The sequence below is a fragment of the Zosterops lateralis genome (genome assembly GCF_965231275.1).
Source record: "Zosterops lateralis genome assembly, chromosome: 14".
NCBI lineage: Eukaryota > Metazoa > Chordata > Aves > Passeriformes > Zosteropidae > Zosterops > Zosterops lateralis.
The window spans coordinates 17,352,879-17,371,776 of record NC_139774.1 but is presented as its reverse complement, the minus strand read 5'-3'; the positions used below and the strand labels follow the sequence as shown (position 1 = coordinate 17,371,776).

Here is an 18,898-nt window from a genome sequence, read left to right as displayed (position 1 = left end):
GAAAGCAAAGCTCAACAAATCAAGGAAAAGGAAAAATAAATTGCCGTTTTCTGGAGGTCACGGGAAGTTCAGGTTCTTCACCAGAATTAAACATTTGCACACAAATCTCGGTGGAATCAAATGGTTGTGCTTCCCGAAAGAACATTTGGAAAGGAAATTGTGAAATAGGCAATTAAAGGCTTTTTAATCACAGCTATAAATTAAAGTTTTACTACATCCGTTTTCTGGGCTGGCTTATTAGAGAAACAGTGATGGATTCTTATTAATTTTGGATATCCATTCTCTTTTTCTCTGTGTCTTGGCTGGAGAGCTGGAACCATTATGGGAATTGCTGGACAGGGAGCAGGTTCCTCACAGCTCAAGCCAATGTATTTTGTCACAAGAAATTCCCAGTTACAGCCCCAGATTTCCTTGCCCTGTCTCCTTCCACTGATGTGGAAGTGGAATTTTGGCTATTCTGGGAAAAAGCCAGGTCAGAGATTACACCTGGGTAGAAATGGAATGTAATTTTCTGCTTTAAGGCAGGCAGGAGAGCTGTCCCTGTCACAGTGACTCAAAATTGGCACCATAGCTCTGCTTTTCTCCACAGGGACATTGGTTTGTCCCCTCAGTTCAGTTCCAGCCCAAACAGACAAACAGGTTGTGCTGGGATTGTTAAATCTGATGGTGGAATTGTAACCTCTCAGTCCCCCCAAAAAATCATAATGGGCAGAAACATTTTTGGGCAGCATTGACATGAACTCAGAGTGATGAGAGTGATGTGTGTCCATATTGTGTGTGCCCATATTATCTGTGTGTGTCCATATCATCTCTGTGTGTCCATATTACCTGTGTGTGTCTATATTATCTGTGTGTATCCACATTCTGTGTGTGTCCATATTCTATGTGTGTCCATATTCTCTGTGTCCACATTCTCTGTGTGTGCCCATATTATCTGTGTGAGTCCATATTATCTGTCTGTGTCCATATTCTGTGTGCCCATATTCTGTGTGTCCATATTATCTGTGTGTGTCCATATTATCTCTGTGTGTCCATATTACCTGTGTGTGTCTATATTATCTGTGTGTATCCACATTCTGTGTGTGTCCATATTCTATGTGTGTCCACATTCTTTGGGTGCCCACATTCTGTGTGCCCATATTATCTGTGTGTGTCCATATTCTCTCTGTGTGCCCATATTATCTGTGTGTATCCACATTCTGTGTGTCCATTTTCTGTGTGTCCACATTCTCTGTGTGTGCCCACATTCTATATGTGTCCGTATTCTGTTTGTGTCCGTATTTTCTGTGTGTGTCCATATTCTGTGTGTCCATTTTCTGTGTGTCCACATTCTGTGTGTGCCCATATTATTTGTGTTTCCATATTCTGTGTGTCCACATTCTTTGTGTGCCCATATTCTGTGTGTGTCTATATTATTTGTGTTTCCATATTCTGTGTGTGTCCATATTTTCTATGTGTGTCCATATTCTCTGTGTGTGTCCCTATTATCTGTATGTCCATATTCTGTGTGTGTCCATTTTCTGTGTGTGTCCATGTTCTGTCTGTGTCCATATTATCTCTATGTCCATATTCCCTGTGTGCCCACATTCTGATTTATTTATTTCTGCCCTCCCAGGCGCAGGAGGTGTTTGTGCCATTCCCCATCCCCGAGCTCCCTGTCCCTCTGCACTGTGTGAGCCAGGGAGGAGCTGGAGGAAGGTGAGCACTTCTCCTGTGTGTGAATCCAACCAGAACCTGGTGTTTTCCCCTGGGGATGAGCTGGGTGGTGTGTGGGATAAGGCACAGTGGATGTGAGCACAGCAATAATTCCATCCCATAACTGCAGTGATTATCTCCTGTGCCGGGCAATTTTCTGCTCATTTGTCTGAGGTGAGAGTCAAGCACACAGACTGAGAGCACAGAGCTGCTCAATAGAAAGTTGCTTTTTTTTTTTGACATTTCCCAGACTGGAACTGCACTTTGTAATACCAATGTCCTCTCCTCTCCCCATCACATTTGTAAAGATAATGAGAAGCTGCATTTCCAAAGAGCAAAGGATGCAGGATGCTCTCCAGCTCCAGCCTCGTTCAGCTGGATGGATTTTACCATAACTCTTCTCACAAATAAGCAGCACTTTAGTGAGGGCTGAGTGCACTGGAGCCTAATGGGTTTAATTTCTGTACAGCTGGGCTGTGGCAGAGCTCTCTGAGCCATTCCAGCTGTGCCTCTGCACTCTGGAGCAGCCCCTCCTCAGGGATGGAGCTCCCCACAGCAGCTTTACCTGGGGAAATTCAGTGTTTTATTCATCCTCAGGGATGGAGCTCCACACAGCAGCTTTACCTGGGGAAATTCAGTGTTTTATTCATCCTCAGGGATGGAGCTCCACACAGCAGCTTTACCTGGGGAAATTCAGTGTTTTATTCATCCTCAGGGATGGAGCTCCCCACAGCAGCTTTACCTGGGGAAATTCAGTGTTTTATTCATCCTCAGGGATGGAGCTCCCCACAGCAGCTTTACCTGGGGAAATTCAGTGTTTTATTCATCCTCAGGGATGGAGCTCCACAGCAGCTTTACTTGGGGAAATTCAGTGTTTTATGAACACCTTCAGTGCTAAATGGCAGCAATTCAAATTGAGAGGTGAATCAGAAATCAGAGTGGGTTCATCAGGAAGTCTGGAATGAGCATGTACAAGACTCTTATTCATCAAACAAACTGTCAATTTATGCTACAGATTTTTTAGAAAAAACCCCAAATTCTTCACATTTCTGCTAAACCACTACAAAAAGATACCACTGGCACTGCACGTCCTGCCTGGCAAATTCATTTTGGCTGTAATAAAAAAATGGGTTTGTCCCACAAGGCCTCATGATCGTGCCCTGGCCCAAATAGTTTTTCCTTTAAAGGAAAATATTTTATCAAATGGAGGACTGACATAAGGAAGTGGGTGGGCTGGCTTTGCCTGGTATAGCCTGTAAAAGGTTCCAGTGGGAAAAATGAATGTTCAGACTTTCTAAGAGATCCTGGTGAAGGAACTTCTTTAACTAATTCCTGATGGAAGAGTTACGTGTGTTGGTGATGAGGGAAGCACCTGCATCCCAGGAGCCACAGTGGCAAATTCAGTGGCCACAAGTGTTTTATTTTGTAGTGAGAATCCTGATGAGGGATCTTGGCTGAATTCCAGCCCTACAGTAACAGAAACAAGTGTTTCAATCGTTGAGAAATGACTTTAATCATTGTTTTCCATCTCTAAAGTGCGAGTGTACAGCGATGTACGGAACAATCGGGAATTGTGGGCAGAGCCAGGGACAACCTGGAGAGGAATGATCTCAGGGCATTCCTCATGGCTCCTTCCATCCATCCATCCATTGTCCATCTGTCCATCCATTGTCCATCCATCCATCCCTCTATCCATCCATCCATCCATCCATCCATGAATCCATCCATCCATCCATCATCCATCCATCCATCCATCCACTGTCCATCCATCCATCCATCCATCCCTCCCCACCCTGGCCCACCTGGGCATTCCCACGCCATGTCACCCCTGTCTCCCCACAGCCGTGTCCATCTGTCTGTCCATCTCTCCCAGGACACCCGAGGACTCCCTTGTGCCCTTCCCTGTGCTGTGCAGCCCTCCCTGCCCTCTGCCCACTCTTCAGTAGTTTGTCTGGCATTACCTGTGAACACCACAGCCCCTTCTGCGGGCACTGCTGTGACACTCCAGTCCCTCCCCGAGCTCTGCTGGGGAACCGAGCGCGGCTCCATCTCTCCCCCAGCCTGGCGGGAGTCAGGGCAGTGTCCAGAGCTCACAGAGCCATCAGAACCCTCCCATCCCAGCGGGGACCAGCCCTGCAGGCTCAGGGAGTGCCCATGGGCTCATCCCCCAAGCCCTGACCAGCGGTGGGGCCGTGCCCGTTGCGCTCGGGCAGCAGCTGGAAGGTGAAGAACTGACCACCTCCCTCCCTGGCCGGGCTGAGCAGGGAAGAGCTGCACTTCCCACACTCCTGCAGCGCACACAGCTCCAGCTGCGGGTGGCTGATCCTGCTCACGTAGCCAGGACTGGGGGATGCTGAGGATAAAGTCCTCTGGCTGCTGCTCAGGAAACTCCCGCTGTCTTCCAGGGAATCTCTCCTGGCGTTCTCCAGGGAGCAGCGGTTCCAGTTCCTGTAGCTGTAGGGCCACCAGCCCAGCTGTTTGCGCCGGTGGCACTGGCACCTCAGGATCTGGATGAAGGCTCTCTTGAACTCCTTGCTGGAGCAGGGGTAGATGATGGGGTTCAAGCAGCTGTTGAAGTAGCCGAGCCAAAAAATCACCTTGAAGATGGTTTCGGGAGGCTTCAGAGCTGAGAACAGGGAACCTGTTCAGGGGAAACAAGGAGAGAGTTGGCGCCCTGAGTTTTCAGCTTTCTGATGGTTTTATTCTGTACTGGAGCATTGTAATATAAACAAAGAGTGATGCTTTGTAAATAATACATTCCTTTCTGGGGGAATGACAAATTGATGGATTTCTAGGTTGACCAGGGGATCAGAGAGGTGTTAACCTCATCCCCCAATCCCTGATCAAATTCCAAAGACTATATAAATCAAAATCCCAAAAATAATCTCCCTTCTTTCTGCTCACACAACTGCACAGTGTGAGTGGGTTCTTTTGTGTCCTCTGGTGACAGAGAATATCAGAGATAAGGGATTTTTATCTGCCTTTAGGAAGGGAACACGTTCATCAGATCACTGCCAGAACCTGTGTTTTAAAACTCTTTTATTCATGTTGCTTTCAGTGTTGTTCTTCTGGTACTAAAATATTATTTTGAAAGCTAATAAGGAAATGTTTCCCATCTGAAAGCTAAAGGAGCACATCACTGATGAAGGATTAAAAAATAAGAAGCAGTCCTTGTGTTTGTAGGTCCTCACCTGCAGCAGGAGCAGCTCCTGGTCCCAGGGACAGATCAAACCTCCCCTGTCCAGGCTGTTGCACGAGGCACACAAGGAATAAAGCTGTGCCTTCTTCAGAGAGTTTTCAAAGGTCATTTTAAAAGAAAAGTGTTCCCAGGCCCCTCAAAAAGAGCATTTCCAGGCACACCTTAAACTCCTAACACACCCTCTGGCAGCTCCTGAACACCCTCCATTTATCCAGATTATTGTGAGAGTAAAAACCTCCTGAAACCTGAACTGAGCTGGGGAACTTCCCCTGTCTCAGGCACTCATAAAACTGGTGTAACCCAAACCAAGGGGTTATTCTGGGATCACTTCCCCTTCCCTTCACGACCAAACCATTTCCCAAATGAGAAGCTCACACTGGGGAATCCACTTCCTGTACTTTCAGTGGGGATTGATCAGATAAATTTAGCAAATGGTGCTGGAGGAAAGAAGGTGTGAGATTTTTTTTGTGGCAAACAGAGCTGGATATCTGTTATCCATCTGGGAAATCACCTCAAGTGACCACAGGATGGGGATCCAGGAGAGAATTCCTCTGCCAGGAACTGCAGTTGGATTTGCAGAGTGTTTCAAATGGAAGGTGACAGCCCAGCCTGGCTGGGAAAGCACCTTTTCCTCTGGGATGCTTTTGGATTTGCTGGGCTGTGGGAGCAGCTGAGTCAGGGGTGGCTGTCAGGAGGCCCTGGAGGGGAGGGATGTGATTCTGGGCACTGTTCCCATCTCACAGACACACAGAGGTCGTGCCTGGGGCCTCCAAACTATGTGAGAGCATTTCCTCTGCTCCTGGGTAACAGCTCAGGGGTGCCAGCACAGCCAGCACAGCGTGTGTGGGGCCAGGCCTGGGCTGCACCAGGAGCCTGTGGAGACAGAATTCCAGATTTTATCCTGGCACAGTTTGGGAATGTGCCAGGGCTGGGCTGCACGCCCTGCATGAGAGTCCTGTGGCTCCACATCCCAGATTTTACCCCGGCACAGTTTGGGAATGGTGCCAATGCTGAGCTGCACTCCCTGCATGAAGGATCCTGTGGAGCCAGAATTCCAGATTTTATCCTGGCACAGTTTGGGAATGGTGCCAGGGCTGGGCTGCACTCCCTGCACGAGGGTCCTGTGGAGCTAAAATCCCAGATTTTACCCTGGCACAGTTTGGGAATGGAGCCAGGACTGGGCTGCACTCCCTGAATGAGGGCCCTGTGGCTCCACATCCCAGATTTTATCCTGGCACAGTTTGGGAATGTTGCCAGGGCTGAGCTGCACTTCCTGCACCAGGAGCCTGTGGAGACAGAATTCCAGATTTTATCCTGGCACAGTTTGGGAATGGTGCCAGGGCTGAACTGCACTCCCTGCACCAGGGTCCTGTCGAGACAGAAATCCAGATTTTTATCCTGGCAGAGTTTGGGAATGGTGCCAGGGCTGGGCTGCACTCTCTGCAGGAAGGGTCCCGTGGAGCCAGAATCCCAGATTTTATCCTGGCACAGTTTGGGAATGTACTAGGGCTAGGCTGCACCCTCTGCAGGAGGGACCTGTGGAGCCAGAATCCCAGATTTTACCCTGGCACAGTTTGGGAATGGTGCCAGGGCTGAACTGCACTCCCTGCACCAGGAGCCTCTGTAGCTAAAATCCCAGATTTTTATCTTGGCAGAATTTGGGAATGTGCCAGGGCTGGGCTGCATTCCCTGCACCAGGAGCCTGTGGCTCCACATCCCAGATTTTACCCAGGCAGAGTTTGGGAATGTGCCAGGGCTGAACTCCACTCCCTGCACCAGGGACTGTGGAGCCAGAATCCCAGATTTTTCCCATTCACAGTTTGGGAATGTGCCAGGGCTGGGCTGCACTCCCTGCAGGAAGAGTCCTGTGGTTCTAGATCTCAGATTTTATCCTGGCAGAGTTTGGGAATGTGCCAATGCTGGGCTGCACTCTCTGCAGGAAGGATGCTGTGGCTCCACATCCCAGATTTTATCCTGGGAATGGTGCCAGCTCTGGCTCTGCCCTGGAGCTGAGGAACTCAGGGTTCAATGCAGAGTTTAAAGGGATTTCTTCACTCCTGCACTTTGGGGTTTTGCAGGACTCTGCAAGGTGAGTCCCTCGGGGGCTGGCAGTGATCTGTGGGGTTTGCCCAGAGCCTTTTCTGTGCAGCTCCTGCAGCTCCTGCAGCCCCTGCCTCTGTCCTGACGGATGCTGCAGGAATTTGCAGAGCTGCAGGAATTACAGAGCACAACGTGTCCAACATCAGGGAAACCATGAAATGCATCTGAAAAATTTCCAGCACGCAGCAGGTCACTGCAGCTCCCAAAACTGTGTCTCCTGAATGTCTGGGTGAAAAATTCAGTGACAATTCCTGGCGTTCATTACATTCCTATAAAGCTTTAGGAAAAGCTGACCCAAGTTTTATAACTGCTACCAAATCTTTCCCCGTGCTCAGCTGCAAAACCTTTGCAGGGTTTGTTTTGTGAGTGATAATTGTTAATATTTCCCTTCAGTTTAGAGAAAAAGAGAAGCTCTGTGGCTTTACAAAACAACTGCAAAGCACCATAATGTAAATTTAAATTGTTTTTTGGATTTTTTTTAACATATAAATGATTTTGAGCTCTTAAAATCTATAAAACCTCATGAAAGTGGCTCAGGAGTTTCTATTTTTTTTTCTTGGGTGTAGATTTGAATCCACAGTGGTGGATTGAAAGGTCTGCATTTCTCTGATATTGCAACAGCTGAAAAATCTATATTAAAAAATTTAAAAATTTAAATATTAAAATAAAAATTAAAAATTAAAATATTTTTAGGCAGGTTAAATGTGGCCAGAGAAAAAACTATAAAGAAATTAAATCAACAGATAAGGAATTTTACAGGCCAGATAAAATGAGTGAAAATGTAGAGATGAAAACTGGAAGCAATGCAGATAAACCAGCTGTGCTTCTTTCATTTATATCACACCAGAATTTACTCCTGAATTTCTCAATTTCAAAACCTTTCTGTCACTGCACTAAATGCTGATATTTAATTTTTTTTTTTTTAATTAACAACAATACCATTTATTTAGCTGCATTAACCTGTCAGGAGCAAAGAGGTGTGTTTTGATACCTTGATAAAATACTCCAGCAAAGCCTGGAGCATCACTGGAACACCAGACTGATATTTCCTGCTCTAATCTCCAATCACTTCCCCAACTACAACCTGATAAAGAGATTAAATATTTCCTTGCGCTGATTGAAAATGCTCTTTTAAACGCCTGGAAAAAATCTGCATGTGGTTCTCTCCTCAGTGATTTATTCCCAGAGGGATTTCCCCAATTTTGAGTGATTTCTCTCCTGGTGTTCCACATTTAACTCCCAGGGATGTGTGTTTTCTGCTCACTCACCCTGTGATTTATTCATCACAGCACCACAATCTCCCCCTCACTGCACCACTCACACCAAAGGAGATTTTTGCAAATCATAAAGGGAAATATTTCAGAAATTCAGCTGGACCAGTTTGGAGGGATCAGGTTTTTTTTTGCCCACAATCCCCAGACTTGAGCTTGGAGATAACACTGAGCCAGAGCAAGAATCATAGAGAGGAAATAAGAAATATTTTGTTTAGGAAGGACTAATTTCATTTAGGCTCTGACTGGTTCTTTATAATGGATGCTTTATTACTGAAAAAAGTCACTCCAGTCTCCTCAATGAAATTAGGGAACAATTAATGGGAGCAATTAATTCTCCTCACATATTCTGCAGGATGTGGAGACTGAGACATTAAAATCCTGAGTCCACTGGAGTCAGGGAAGTCCTTGAAACCCTTTGAAAAGGCTCATAAGGACTGGGAAAAAATCCTTAAAATATCAGTGTGGGCAGCAGGAAAATCTTCTGGAATGGCTTTATTGCTTTACTCTTAATGAGTAAAAACTCTTCACTGAAGGGGGTTTTAATTAAACATTCATTTTTAATGCATTGTGGGCTTGATATCAATTAAGTATAATAAATTACTGACAGAATGATCAGTTCTGCTCAGAATTTGCTGCCTGGATTAGACAATAACTGGAGAGGAGTTCTCTGAATTCCCTGGATTTAAGGACAACTCACCAGGGATGAATTTGGGGCTGTTCAGGTGCTGTTTTCTGTGCCTTTTATAAAGGAATTGCATTTCAAACTCCCCTAAATCCAGTTTTGCTGAGATGAAAACACACCTGAGGGAGGGGGGAGTTTGTTGAGTTCCTTTCCAGTTTCCTGGAGCAAATACAACATCTGGATTTATTGCAATGGAGGACTTTGCTGGATATTCCAGCTGGGAAACTGGAGCTCCACTTTGTCACTGTTTGAAGATTAAAGAGCCACAAAACTCCTTCTCTCTGTTGATAACAGGTGGGAAAATGAAGTGTTTCAAAACCTTTTTTTGGCACACCATAAAATAGGGAGAGAATTGGCAATTGGTGGTTGGATGTTTGGATGTTTATAGAGTCAGGTAAAGGTGCCCTTGGAAGGGTCAATCTCCTTCCAGGGATCCCATTTTGGTGCAGGTTGGAGCCATCCTGCTGGAGTTAAACCTGAGAATTTTCAAGAGAAAATTTCAGGATTTTAAAAAATATTCTGGTGATGGAAAGTGGCAAAACACCAAATGCCAACAGCTGAGCCCTGAGACAGGAAAAACAGGAAACTTCCCCAAGATCAGCCCCCATCTCCATCTGTCCCCCACAGCTTGTGCAGAAATGAGCTTTGCTGTGCAAGAAATCTCCTCTATGAGAGAACTTTTCCCTGGGGAAAAGGGATTGATCTGCTCTGATCTCTGCTGTGACCACAAGACTTTCCAGGCTGGGAACCTCCCTGTGATTCCTGCAGCAGCCACAAAACTCCTGGAAGCTGCTGAAAGGGCTGAGTTACATCCAAGTGTAAAGTGTGTGCACAGCCAGTAAAAAATCCTCCCTGCAGGAGCAATAATCTGCCCCTGGGCAGAGCCACTGTGAGTTTAGAATGTGCTGAAAGGATGTGGTTGCCTTTTGTTGGGAGTTTTCTGCAGCCCTTCTCACCACAGGCTCAGCCAAAGCAGCGTGCCAAGGCTTTAGAGCTAATTGGATTTCTAAAGCTCCTGATTCCTCCTTCCCTTCCAGCATCCAGTGTTTGTTTACATTCCCCTGGAATTATTTAATGGAGGAAAAAAAAAAAAGCCCCCAAACAGTAGATGTTTACAAACAGTAGATGATGAAGTGGAGAGGAGGGTTGGTCAAGCTGGGAGGCTCTGCAGGGCTGCTGGAGAGGAGGATTAGGATAACAGGGAAAAAACAGCTGGAAAACGGCGAAAAACGATCTTGACAAACAGGGAGAGCATCCAAAATAAGCGGAATTAAATTCAATGAGGGAAATGAAAGGAAAAGTGGATGAATTATAAGTGACAGTGGGTAGCACAGAAATCTGAGGGGGGTTCCAAGTGTGGCAGTTGTCACTCTCCAGTGCAGTGAGAGGAATGTGCATTAGGAATATCCTGAAATTATGGAATGTTTTGGTGTAAAAGGATCTAAAAACTCATCCAGTTCCACTCCCTGCCATGGCCAGGGACACCTTCCACCATCCCAGGCTGCTCAGAGCTCCAAAGTCTCCTGGTTGGGAGGAATTTATATCCTAAGACTATATCCTAAGGAATTTATATCCTACAATCTGCAGCAGATGCTTCATATTTCAGCTGAACAAATCACTGCGACGAGAACAGCATGAACCTCACTCACAATGACTCCAATTTGAGAGCTTTTGAAAGGCTCTGAAAATAGAAACTTATCTTGGAGTGGCCAAAATAAAACCAGGACTTCAAGGAGGACAGATCTTTTCCTAAAGCCCAGAGCTGCCACACCTCCCTGCATTACAAGCAGTTGCAAAGCTCAGCAGCTCCATTTGATTTCTGCCTTGTATTTAAACACAGAATTTCTGCCCCTGGGCATCACAAAGCCCAGCCCAGCTTTGTGACTTCCACCACTGAGAAAACTCACCTGTGTTTAAACTGTGCAGATAAATAGAATAAAACCAAGATCAGTTTTTGGTCAGGATCTTGTCCAGTCTCTAAAGCTGCCAGAGCTTAGGGACACAAACATTATTGTTTTTTATTGTTTAGTCCAAAAGAGTTACAGACTAGACAGCACAAGAGCCAAGATTAGCCTTGTTTTGCAAAGGATTAGCTGATTAAGGGAGTCTAGAAAAGCTAATCTGAGTCTGCTGACATTTCATTTATTGTATTTCAGCATTTGCAATTGCTGAACGTGTTCTGGTGATTTCTCTGCTCCTTTTTTCTGACCAAATCTGTCCTGGTAGGGAAAAACTCCAGCAGGGGGCTGAGCACTGGTGCAGAGGATGAATTTCCAGTGCAGGTTCCTCTCCTGCCCCTCAGAGATGGATGGTTATTGCTTTCCCAGGGCTCACCATCAAAACTGCTCCAAACCTTGCACTGGGTCACTCAGGATTGTTTTAGTAAAGATGTGAAAAGCCTCCTGGCTCTTTGGTCCTGGCAGTGTTTGAGCTCTGGCCTCAGGGGCTTTAGGAGCACCTGGGTTTGTGTCCCTTTTCTCAGGGCTGTTCCTGTGCCCTCCAGGAACACAAACCCCTCTGGGGTCAGGGCTCTGCTGAAAACAACATTTCCTCTGAAATTCTCCCTCCCCTCCTGCCTTTGATTTCAAGAGTTGTGAGTTGTGATTTCAAGAGTTGTGTTTCCTCTTACTGCCCCTCTCAGTGGCTCAATCCTGATTTTTTTCCTTAGATCTCCCTGTCCACCTGAGACCTGCCCTCCCTGGGGCTGAAGACTCAGCGCTGGTGGATTTCTCTGTATTTTTTAATTCATTGCTTTGTGCATTTTTTTCTGTGACACTGAGCAGGATTTCCCTCTGTTCCTTTGACCAACAAATCCAAAGGCTACAGAGGAATCACCCAGGGATTTGTGCATTTCCCCATCTCTGATAACAACTTTATCCTGAACCCCAGAGGTGACTGAAGTTGATACCCTTTGCAAAGCAGAGTTTAAAGCAAGGCTTAAGGGAGGTTATTTCAGCAGGAAAATGAATCATCCCAAAATAATCTGGTGCTCCCCACGTGCCAAAACTCTCTGTGCTGGTCACTGAATGCCCCCAGGATGTTTAATTGGCCAGTTCCTGCTGTCTCCTGTCAACTGAACTTTGCCCAGGGACTGACCCTCAGGATTGCCACATCTCATTTAATTTATCTGAATTTTGTAACTATTAACTCGAGGTCATCGATTGCAGAGAGTTGGGCTGGTCAGGGAGGGGAGGAGGAGGCAGATGAGGTGAAGATAAACCAGAATCCCTGCAGGGAGCAGAGCTCAGAGCACTGACAGCACTGACCTAAAGCCTGGAAGGGTTTCCCATGGAAAACTTGATATTCTCAGAGTTAAAATAATGTAAAATAAATCTACATTCTGTACGTAAATAACATTTTCTTTTAAGAATAATTATGTGTTGGTCGACCCACAACGTGCAGAATATTTTAATGTTATTTTTTTATTACTTACAGAGAGATTACAAAAGCTTAATTCCATAATTATAATCCCACCAGGTGTATTTTCATCCTGGGGCTCTTGGGACCTTCTCCCACTGCTGTTTTATTTTTCTTCAGTGGACAGACCCCGGGATTTGGGGGAGCAGGGAGATTTAGGCTCTGATTTCCACTGGAATTATTTGGGGGAGCAGGGAGATTTAGGCTCTGATTTCCACTGGAATTATGCAGCAGGCTGGGGAATTGCCTGGTGAGTTTTTCCCTCTGGGAATGTCTGGGAGAAAACTGAAAAGTCAGCTCTGATATCTCAATTCACAGGAGTGACACTAAAGCTCTCCTTCCACCATCCTTCATTTTATATTCATTTTTTAAACAAAGGTGTTGTCATAAAATTGGACACTCCATTGTTTAAAGGAGGGAGTTTTAATGTCTGCAGGGCTCTAGCCTTTAAATAAAAAGAATCTCTTTCACTCATCATTTATCACCAATGAATATTTAATGCAGTCCTGCTGCCTAAGGAGGAATTTGTATAAAAAGGGATGAAAAGAAACATTTATTTTTAAAAAAACCAAGATATTTACTCCTCAAAGCTGAGTCACTGAATTGATGGCCCAAAAAGTTGTCTCAAAGACACAAATGTCTTTAGGTTTTTTTTCTAAAATGTTGAATCACAAATAATTTTGAGTGGCAGGGTGGCTGTTTGCACAGGCAGGGAGCTTTTATAAATGAGCAGCCAGGATGTTCTGTAGCTCCATTTCTGTCTGGGAAAAAAACATCCAATGCAGGAATAACCCAAATTTCTCACAGGATCCTCTCTGATCCCAGCTCTGCATCCCCAGTCAAGGCTGGAATCTCAGTCTGCACTGGATACAGAGCTTTCCTTCAGATTTTTGCTTGAAAAAAACGCTCTGGAAGAATTGATATAATTTCTTTTCTTTTTTTTTTTTTTCCCAAGCAAGCTGCCTGCTTTCAGCACCACAGCTGTTCCCAGGGCATGGCTGCCACCTGATGGAATAACCCTGGGCTGGAATATCAAATGGAATAAATTGAATATGGAATAAATTGAAACGCCAGACTGGAAGAAGAATAATTTTGCCTGGGAAAAAAAAAATAATTAAAAAAATGGAAGTGCTGAGAATACCAAAGGAAACTCTGCCACATCCAAGCAGATTTGTTCAGACCTGGTGCTGCAGGAATAACATTTACCAGCTTGGCAAACGTTTTGTGGTCGGATCCTCACAAATCCAGAGCTGCTTTGCCAACACCTTCCTGCAGAGCCCTGGAATTACTGAGAGAGCAGAGAAATTGAGACATAAATAGCCAGGCTGCAGATGTGAGGGTGAGAATTGGGTTACTGGGGCAAACAGAAGGTGTGAGAAGGAGAAGAAGCCTGTCCTTGCAGGGAGGGGAGATGTCTCACTCCAGGAACCACTGGAGAACTTGGAAAAAATCAGCACCTTTGTGATTCTACACTTTGCCTATCCCAGGAATTGATTTTGTACCACTGGGTGCTCCTTTTAAAGGGGTTTTAACAGCATTTCACTGAATTTTGTGTCTTCGAGACACAAAGCAAAAGATTCCTGCTGTGCAGAGTGCAGCTCTCAGCTCCTCAGGAATTCTTTTCTGCAGTTGGCAGCAGGTCAGGAAAAGGACTTTTCTCACCTGTCCCGGTGAGCAATGCTTGAGTCATGCCTGACATCCTCAATTGACTCTGCTCTGATGCATAGAGATAAAAATACAGGGGGTTGGACAGTGCTGGGGCATGAATTTAAAAAGAAAAAAAAGTCAGGAATGAGGAATAAACCTATTCCCAGTCAGCAAAACAAAGGGAAAATACCCACTGTGGAAATGCGTTTGGGGTGCTACAGATTCATTCTGTCCACTTTTTTTTTTTTTTTTTAGCCAGAGAGTTTCTGACAGAAATGGGATTCCAGCAGTTTTATGGCTCTGCCAAGAGCTCGTCCCTGCAGCTCTGGGGGGCAAAGTGTCCCCACACTGGGGGGTGTTGGGGGTCACAGCACCAGCCTGGGGGGGCTGGGGTCCCCAGCTCTGGGTTTATTTTATCCCCAGCTCTGGGTATGTCCCCCTTCACTGAGTTTGTCCCCAGCTTGGGTTTGTCCCCCACCACTGGGTTTGTCCCCAGCTCTGGGTTTGTCCCCCTTCACTGGGTTTATCCCCAGTTCTGGGTTTGTTCCCCAACACTGGATTTGTTCCCAGCTCTGGATTTGTCCCCAGCTCTGGATTTGTCCCCCAACACTGGATTTGTTCCCCTTCATTGAGTTTGTCCCCCAGGACTGGGTTTGTCCCCAGCACTGGGTTTGTTCCCTTCACTGGGTTTGTCCCCAGCTCTGTGTTTGTCCCCAGCACTGGCTTTATTCCCCTTCACTGGATTTATTCCCCTTCATTGGGTCTGTTCCCAGGTCTGGGTTTATCCCCTTCCCTGGCTTTGTCCCCCTTCCCTGGCTTTGTCCCCTTCCCTGGCTTTGTCCCCCTTCCCTGGCTTTGTCCCCTTCCCTGGCTTTGTCCCCAGCCCCTGTGCCAGCCCCGGTGCTGTGCTGGAGGCTCCATCCTGTCACCCACTTCTGCTTTGGCACAATTTATACAGGAGATAAAACCATATCCTGGGCCAGCAATAAATCCTCCCTCAGGTGGTTTAACAGCCACTCACTAAACCTCCCAGAGAGCCCTGGAGGTTTGAAATAACTTCCCCAAAGGGAAAAGTGACACTTTAATGGGAATGGTTGGTGTCTCTCCCTTTGCTCCTGCCCTGTGTGTGTGTTTTTACTGCTCCAGTCCTGCCTCCTACCACACACACACAGTGCTCACAGCTGCTTTTTTCTCCTTTCAATAATTCAAAATCCAGGAGGGAATCTGCTTCATCAGGGGATCATTTCCTGCTACATGTGGTGGAAATACATTTCTATCCACAGCTGGGTGGTTTTTGCTTGTTTTATGTTATAAACTCCCTTTAAGAGCCAGCACAAGGATTTCAACTTCAGTAGCCAAAGAGAACTTTACTCGCTGTTTTCCTTCTGTTTGGACTTTTTCACATCATTTTAACACGACCTTTATGCAAGTCTTGAGTCATAAAGATTTTCAAATTCAGTCTAATGAGCTAGAGGTGTTTAGATTTAGATTCTAAATGATATTACACAGAATTTACGGTTTTACAACACTTCACCAGGACCAGGCTGCTGAACTCAGTTCAGTTTTGTACAACCATCTCTAAAAATACTCGCTTACAACTCAATCAGAAATGTTTTGGTTGGGTAACTAAGTAAACACAAATACAGAACATTAATAAAGGCCTTTTCTCCCTTTTCCTTATCCACCTCTTTCCATAATTAGGCTGCCAGATCGTCTCAGAGAAATGAATTTTGGACAGCTATTTCTGAGAGCTCAGTAATTGAATGTCTTGAGATATTTCCCTTCAGGGGCAGTGCTAATATTAAAAACAAACCAGGCACATTTCACACAGCTTTGGGGGCACTGGGCAACGTGTTAAGGCTGTGTCAATGCTTGAACAGAATTTTAAAGTTGAAAGTGAACAAAATCACTCCCAAAATCAACCATGGAGTGTCCAAAACTCCTGAATGAAGAATTACTGACCCCAATGAGCACCTTCCTTGGGGATCTGTGGGATCTCCTTTGGGGTTGGGATTTGATCAGTAATGTTTGAACTTTTCAGCTTCCCAAACTCAAGGGAGTTTTGCCCCTCACAATTAACTGAGCTCATTTCCAGTCAGGGCACCTCCAAATGCCCAAATCCTGCTGTGTGAAATCCCAAAGTAGGAGCAGTGACCTGAACCCCAACACTGCAGTGCTGCAGCTCTCTGCTCTTATCTGGGCTTTGGGTGATGTTTGCATTTTGGGGATGTTTCTGACACCTAATTCAATTCAAATGAACAACACAAAGAGGGATTTAAGATATGAACCCTGGAGATGATTGGGATTTGAGATATGAACCCTGGAGATGATGGGGATTTGAGATATGAACCCTGGAGGTGATGGGAATTTAGATATGAACCCTGGAGATGATGGGATTTGAGATATGAACCCTGGAGATGATGGGGATTAAGATATGAACCCTGGAGATGATGAGGATTAATATATGAACTCTGGAGGTGATGAGGATTTAGATATGAACCCTGGAGATGATGGAGATTTAAGAAATGAACCCTGGAGATGATGAGGATTTAGATATGAACCCTGGAGATGATGGGGATTTGAGATATGAACCCTGGAGATGATGGAGATTTGAGATATGAACCCTGGAGGTGATGGGGATTAAGATATGAACCCTGGAGGTGATGGGGATTAAGATATGAACCCTGGAGGTGATGGGGATTAAGAAATGAACCCTGGAGATGATGACACAGGCCCTGAGGACTCCAGTTGAGCAGCTCCACACTCTCCAAAGTTCCAGTGTGACTCTTTGCACATCAGCATTTCCCATCCTTTCATTCCCTTCTTTCCTCTCACTGCATCTCTCCCACCATTATCCCCTTCCCATCCACTGATCCCTTTCCATGACATTTCTGTGGGATCCACCAAACCCAGCCCAGCCCTGCAGTTCCCAAATTTCCATGGGATCCACCAAAGCCAGCCCAGCCCAGCCCTGCAGTTCCCCACTCACCCAGTGGCAGGACGATGAAGAAGGGCAGCCAGCACAGGATGAACATGCCAACCACAATCCCCAACGTCTTGGCCGCCTTTTTTTCTCTGGAGAACTTTAAAAGTTTGAAAGCCAAAGAGTTCCTGGGGTTGTGCCCCTTGGATTTGGTGTTGTTCAAGGTGTTGTCCTCGTGCTTGTAATGGATCCTTAAGGTGAGTTCCTTGGAGTCAGACATCTCCTTCATCACCCCAGCCTCCAGGTTCCTGGTAGTCCTTTTGGCCACGATGTAGACGCGGCAGTACATGACGAGGATGACGATGAGAGGGATGTAAAAGGAGCCCAGGGAGGAGAAAAGGGCATAGAAAGGCTCCTCGGTGATGCGACACTCCCGCTCGTCCTGCGGCGCCGGCTCCTTCCAGCCCAACAGGGGCCCGATGGAAATCACCATGGACAGGACCCAGACCCCTAAAATAGCTAAAATGGCCCTTTTCCTGGTGACCAGCGTGGGATACTGCAGGGAATACCTCACCCCGATGTACCTGTCGATGGAAATGGCGCACAGGCTCAGAATCGAGGCCGTGCAGCACAGCACATCCACCGCTGCCCAGATGTCACAGAAAATCCTCCCCAAAACCCAATAGCCCAGCACTTCCAGCGTGGCAGAGAAAGGCAGGACGGTGAAACTCAGCAGCAGGTCGGCTATGGCCAGGTTAACGATGAAATAGTTCGTGGGGATTCTCAAATGTCTGTTGCAAGCCACAGAGAGAATAACCAGGATGTTTCCTATGATGGCAAAGAGAATAAAGGCACCCAGGATCAGCCCCACAATGATGGCCCTGCTGGTGGCCGAGGCAGGTGAAGAATCCAGCTCTCTCCCCGTCTCGTTGGAGTTGTTGGCAGAGAAATTGCCATAATTCAGCGCGGAGCCTTTGAGATATCCCGCTATGGATGTGTTGGGTTTATCACCGAGGTGGGTATTCATCTTAAAAATCATCCTCCATAGCAAGGTGGGCTTGTGTCCCCCGGAGAGTCAGCTCAGAGTCATCCCTGGGCTCGGGGTGAGGGCACCGCATTGCCCGGCACAGCTCGGGCAGCGGCGGCAGGAGGAGGAGGAGGAGAAGGAGAAGCAGCAGCAGAGGCAGCGGGAACAGCAGAGGCTGCGGGAACAGCAGAGGCTGCGGGAACAGCAGAGGCTGCGGGAATCGTGCCCGGAGCCGCCGGAGCTGCGCCTCTGCCGAGCCTGAAACACGGGGCGGGATCTGACACAGAGGAGGCGGAGGGACACGGGGACAGGGACAGGGACAGGGGGATAGGGGGATAGAGGGACAGAGGGACAGAGGGACAGGGGGACAGAGGGACAGAGGGACAGAGGGACAGAGGGACAGAGGGACAGGGGGACAGAGGGACAGGGGGACAGGGGGACAGGGGGACAGAGGGACAGAGGGACAGAGGGACAGAGGGACAGAGGGATAGAGGGACAGGGGGACAGAGGGATAGAGGGATAGAGGGACAGGGGGACAGGGGGACAGAGGGATAGGGGGACAGGGGGATAGAGGGACAGGGGGACAGGGGGACAGGGGGACAGGGGGACAGGGGGACAGAGGGACAGAGGGATAGAGGGACAGGGGGACAGAGGGACAGGGGGACAGGGGGATAGAGGGACAGGGGGACAGGGGGATAGAGGGACAGGGGGACAGGGGGACAGGGGGACAGGGGGACAGAGGGATGGCCCCGGGGGCGGTGGCGGCTCCGCTGTGCGGGGACAGTGGCAGTGCAGGGACAGGGCTGTGACAGTGCGGTGGCTGTGCAGGGACTGTGAGGTGTCCCTGCGGTCACTGTCAGTGTCTGCGCGGTGACAGTGCGGGGACAGGGCTGGGACAGGGCTGGGACAGGGCTGGGACTGCCGGTGGTGGCGG

General features: G+C 47.2%; 1 protein-coding gene across 1 annotated transcript; it reads right to left on the bottom strand.

The window, feature by feature from the left end:
• Positions 1-3,422: 3,422 nt before the first annotated feature.
• Positions 3,423-18,146, bottom strand: ADRA1B (adrenoceptor alpha 1B). Its single transcript, XM_083872135.1, has 2 exons — positions 17,004-18,146; positions 3,423-4,336 (listed from the first exon to the last, which is right to left on the bottom strand). The coding sequence occupies exons 1-2, from the start codon at positions 17,974-17,976 to the stop codon at positions 3,837-3,839; spliced, it is 1,473 nt and encodes a 490-aa protein (XP_083728261.1). The 5' UTR covers positions 17,977-18,146; the 3' UTR covers positions 3,423-3,836.
• Between the last annotated feature and the right edge of the window lie 752 nt (positions 18,147-18,898).

What these genes read in the sequence shown, in the direction of transcription:
- ADRA1B (XM_083872135.1), bottom strand. Translation starts at nt 17,976, where the DNA reads ATGATTTTTAAGATGAATACCCACCTCGGTGATAAACCCAACACATCC. An exon ending in CTTCATCGTCCTGCCACTGG is followed by an intron (nt 4,337 to 17,003) that starts GTGAGTGGGGAA and finishes TCCCCTGAACAG; the next exon opens with GTTCCCTGTTCTCAGCTCTG.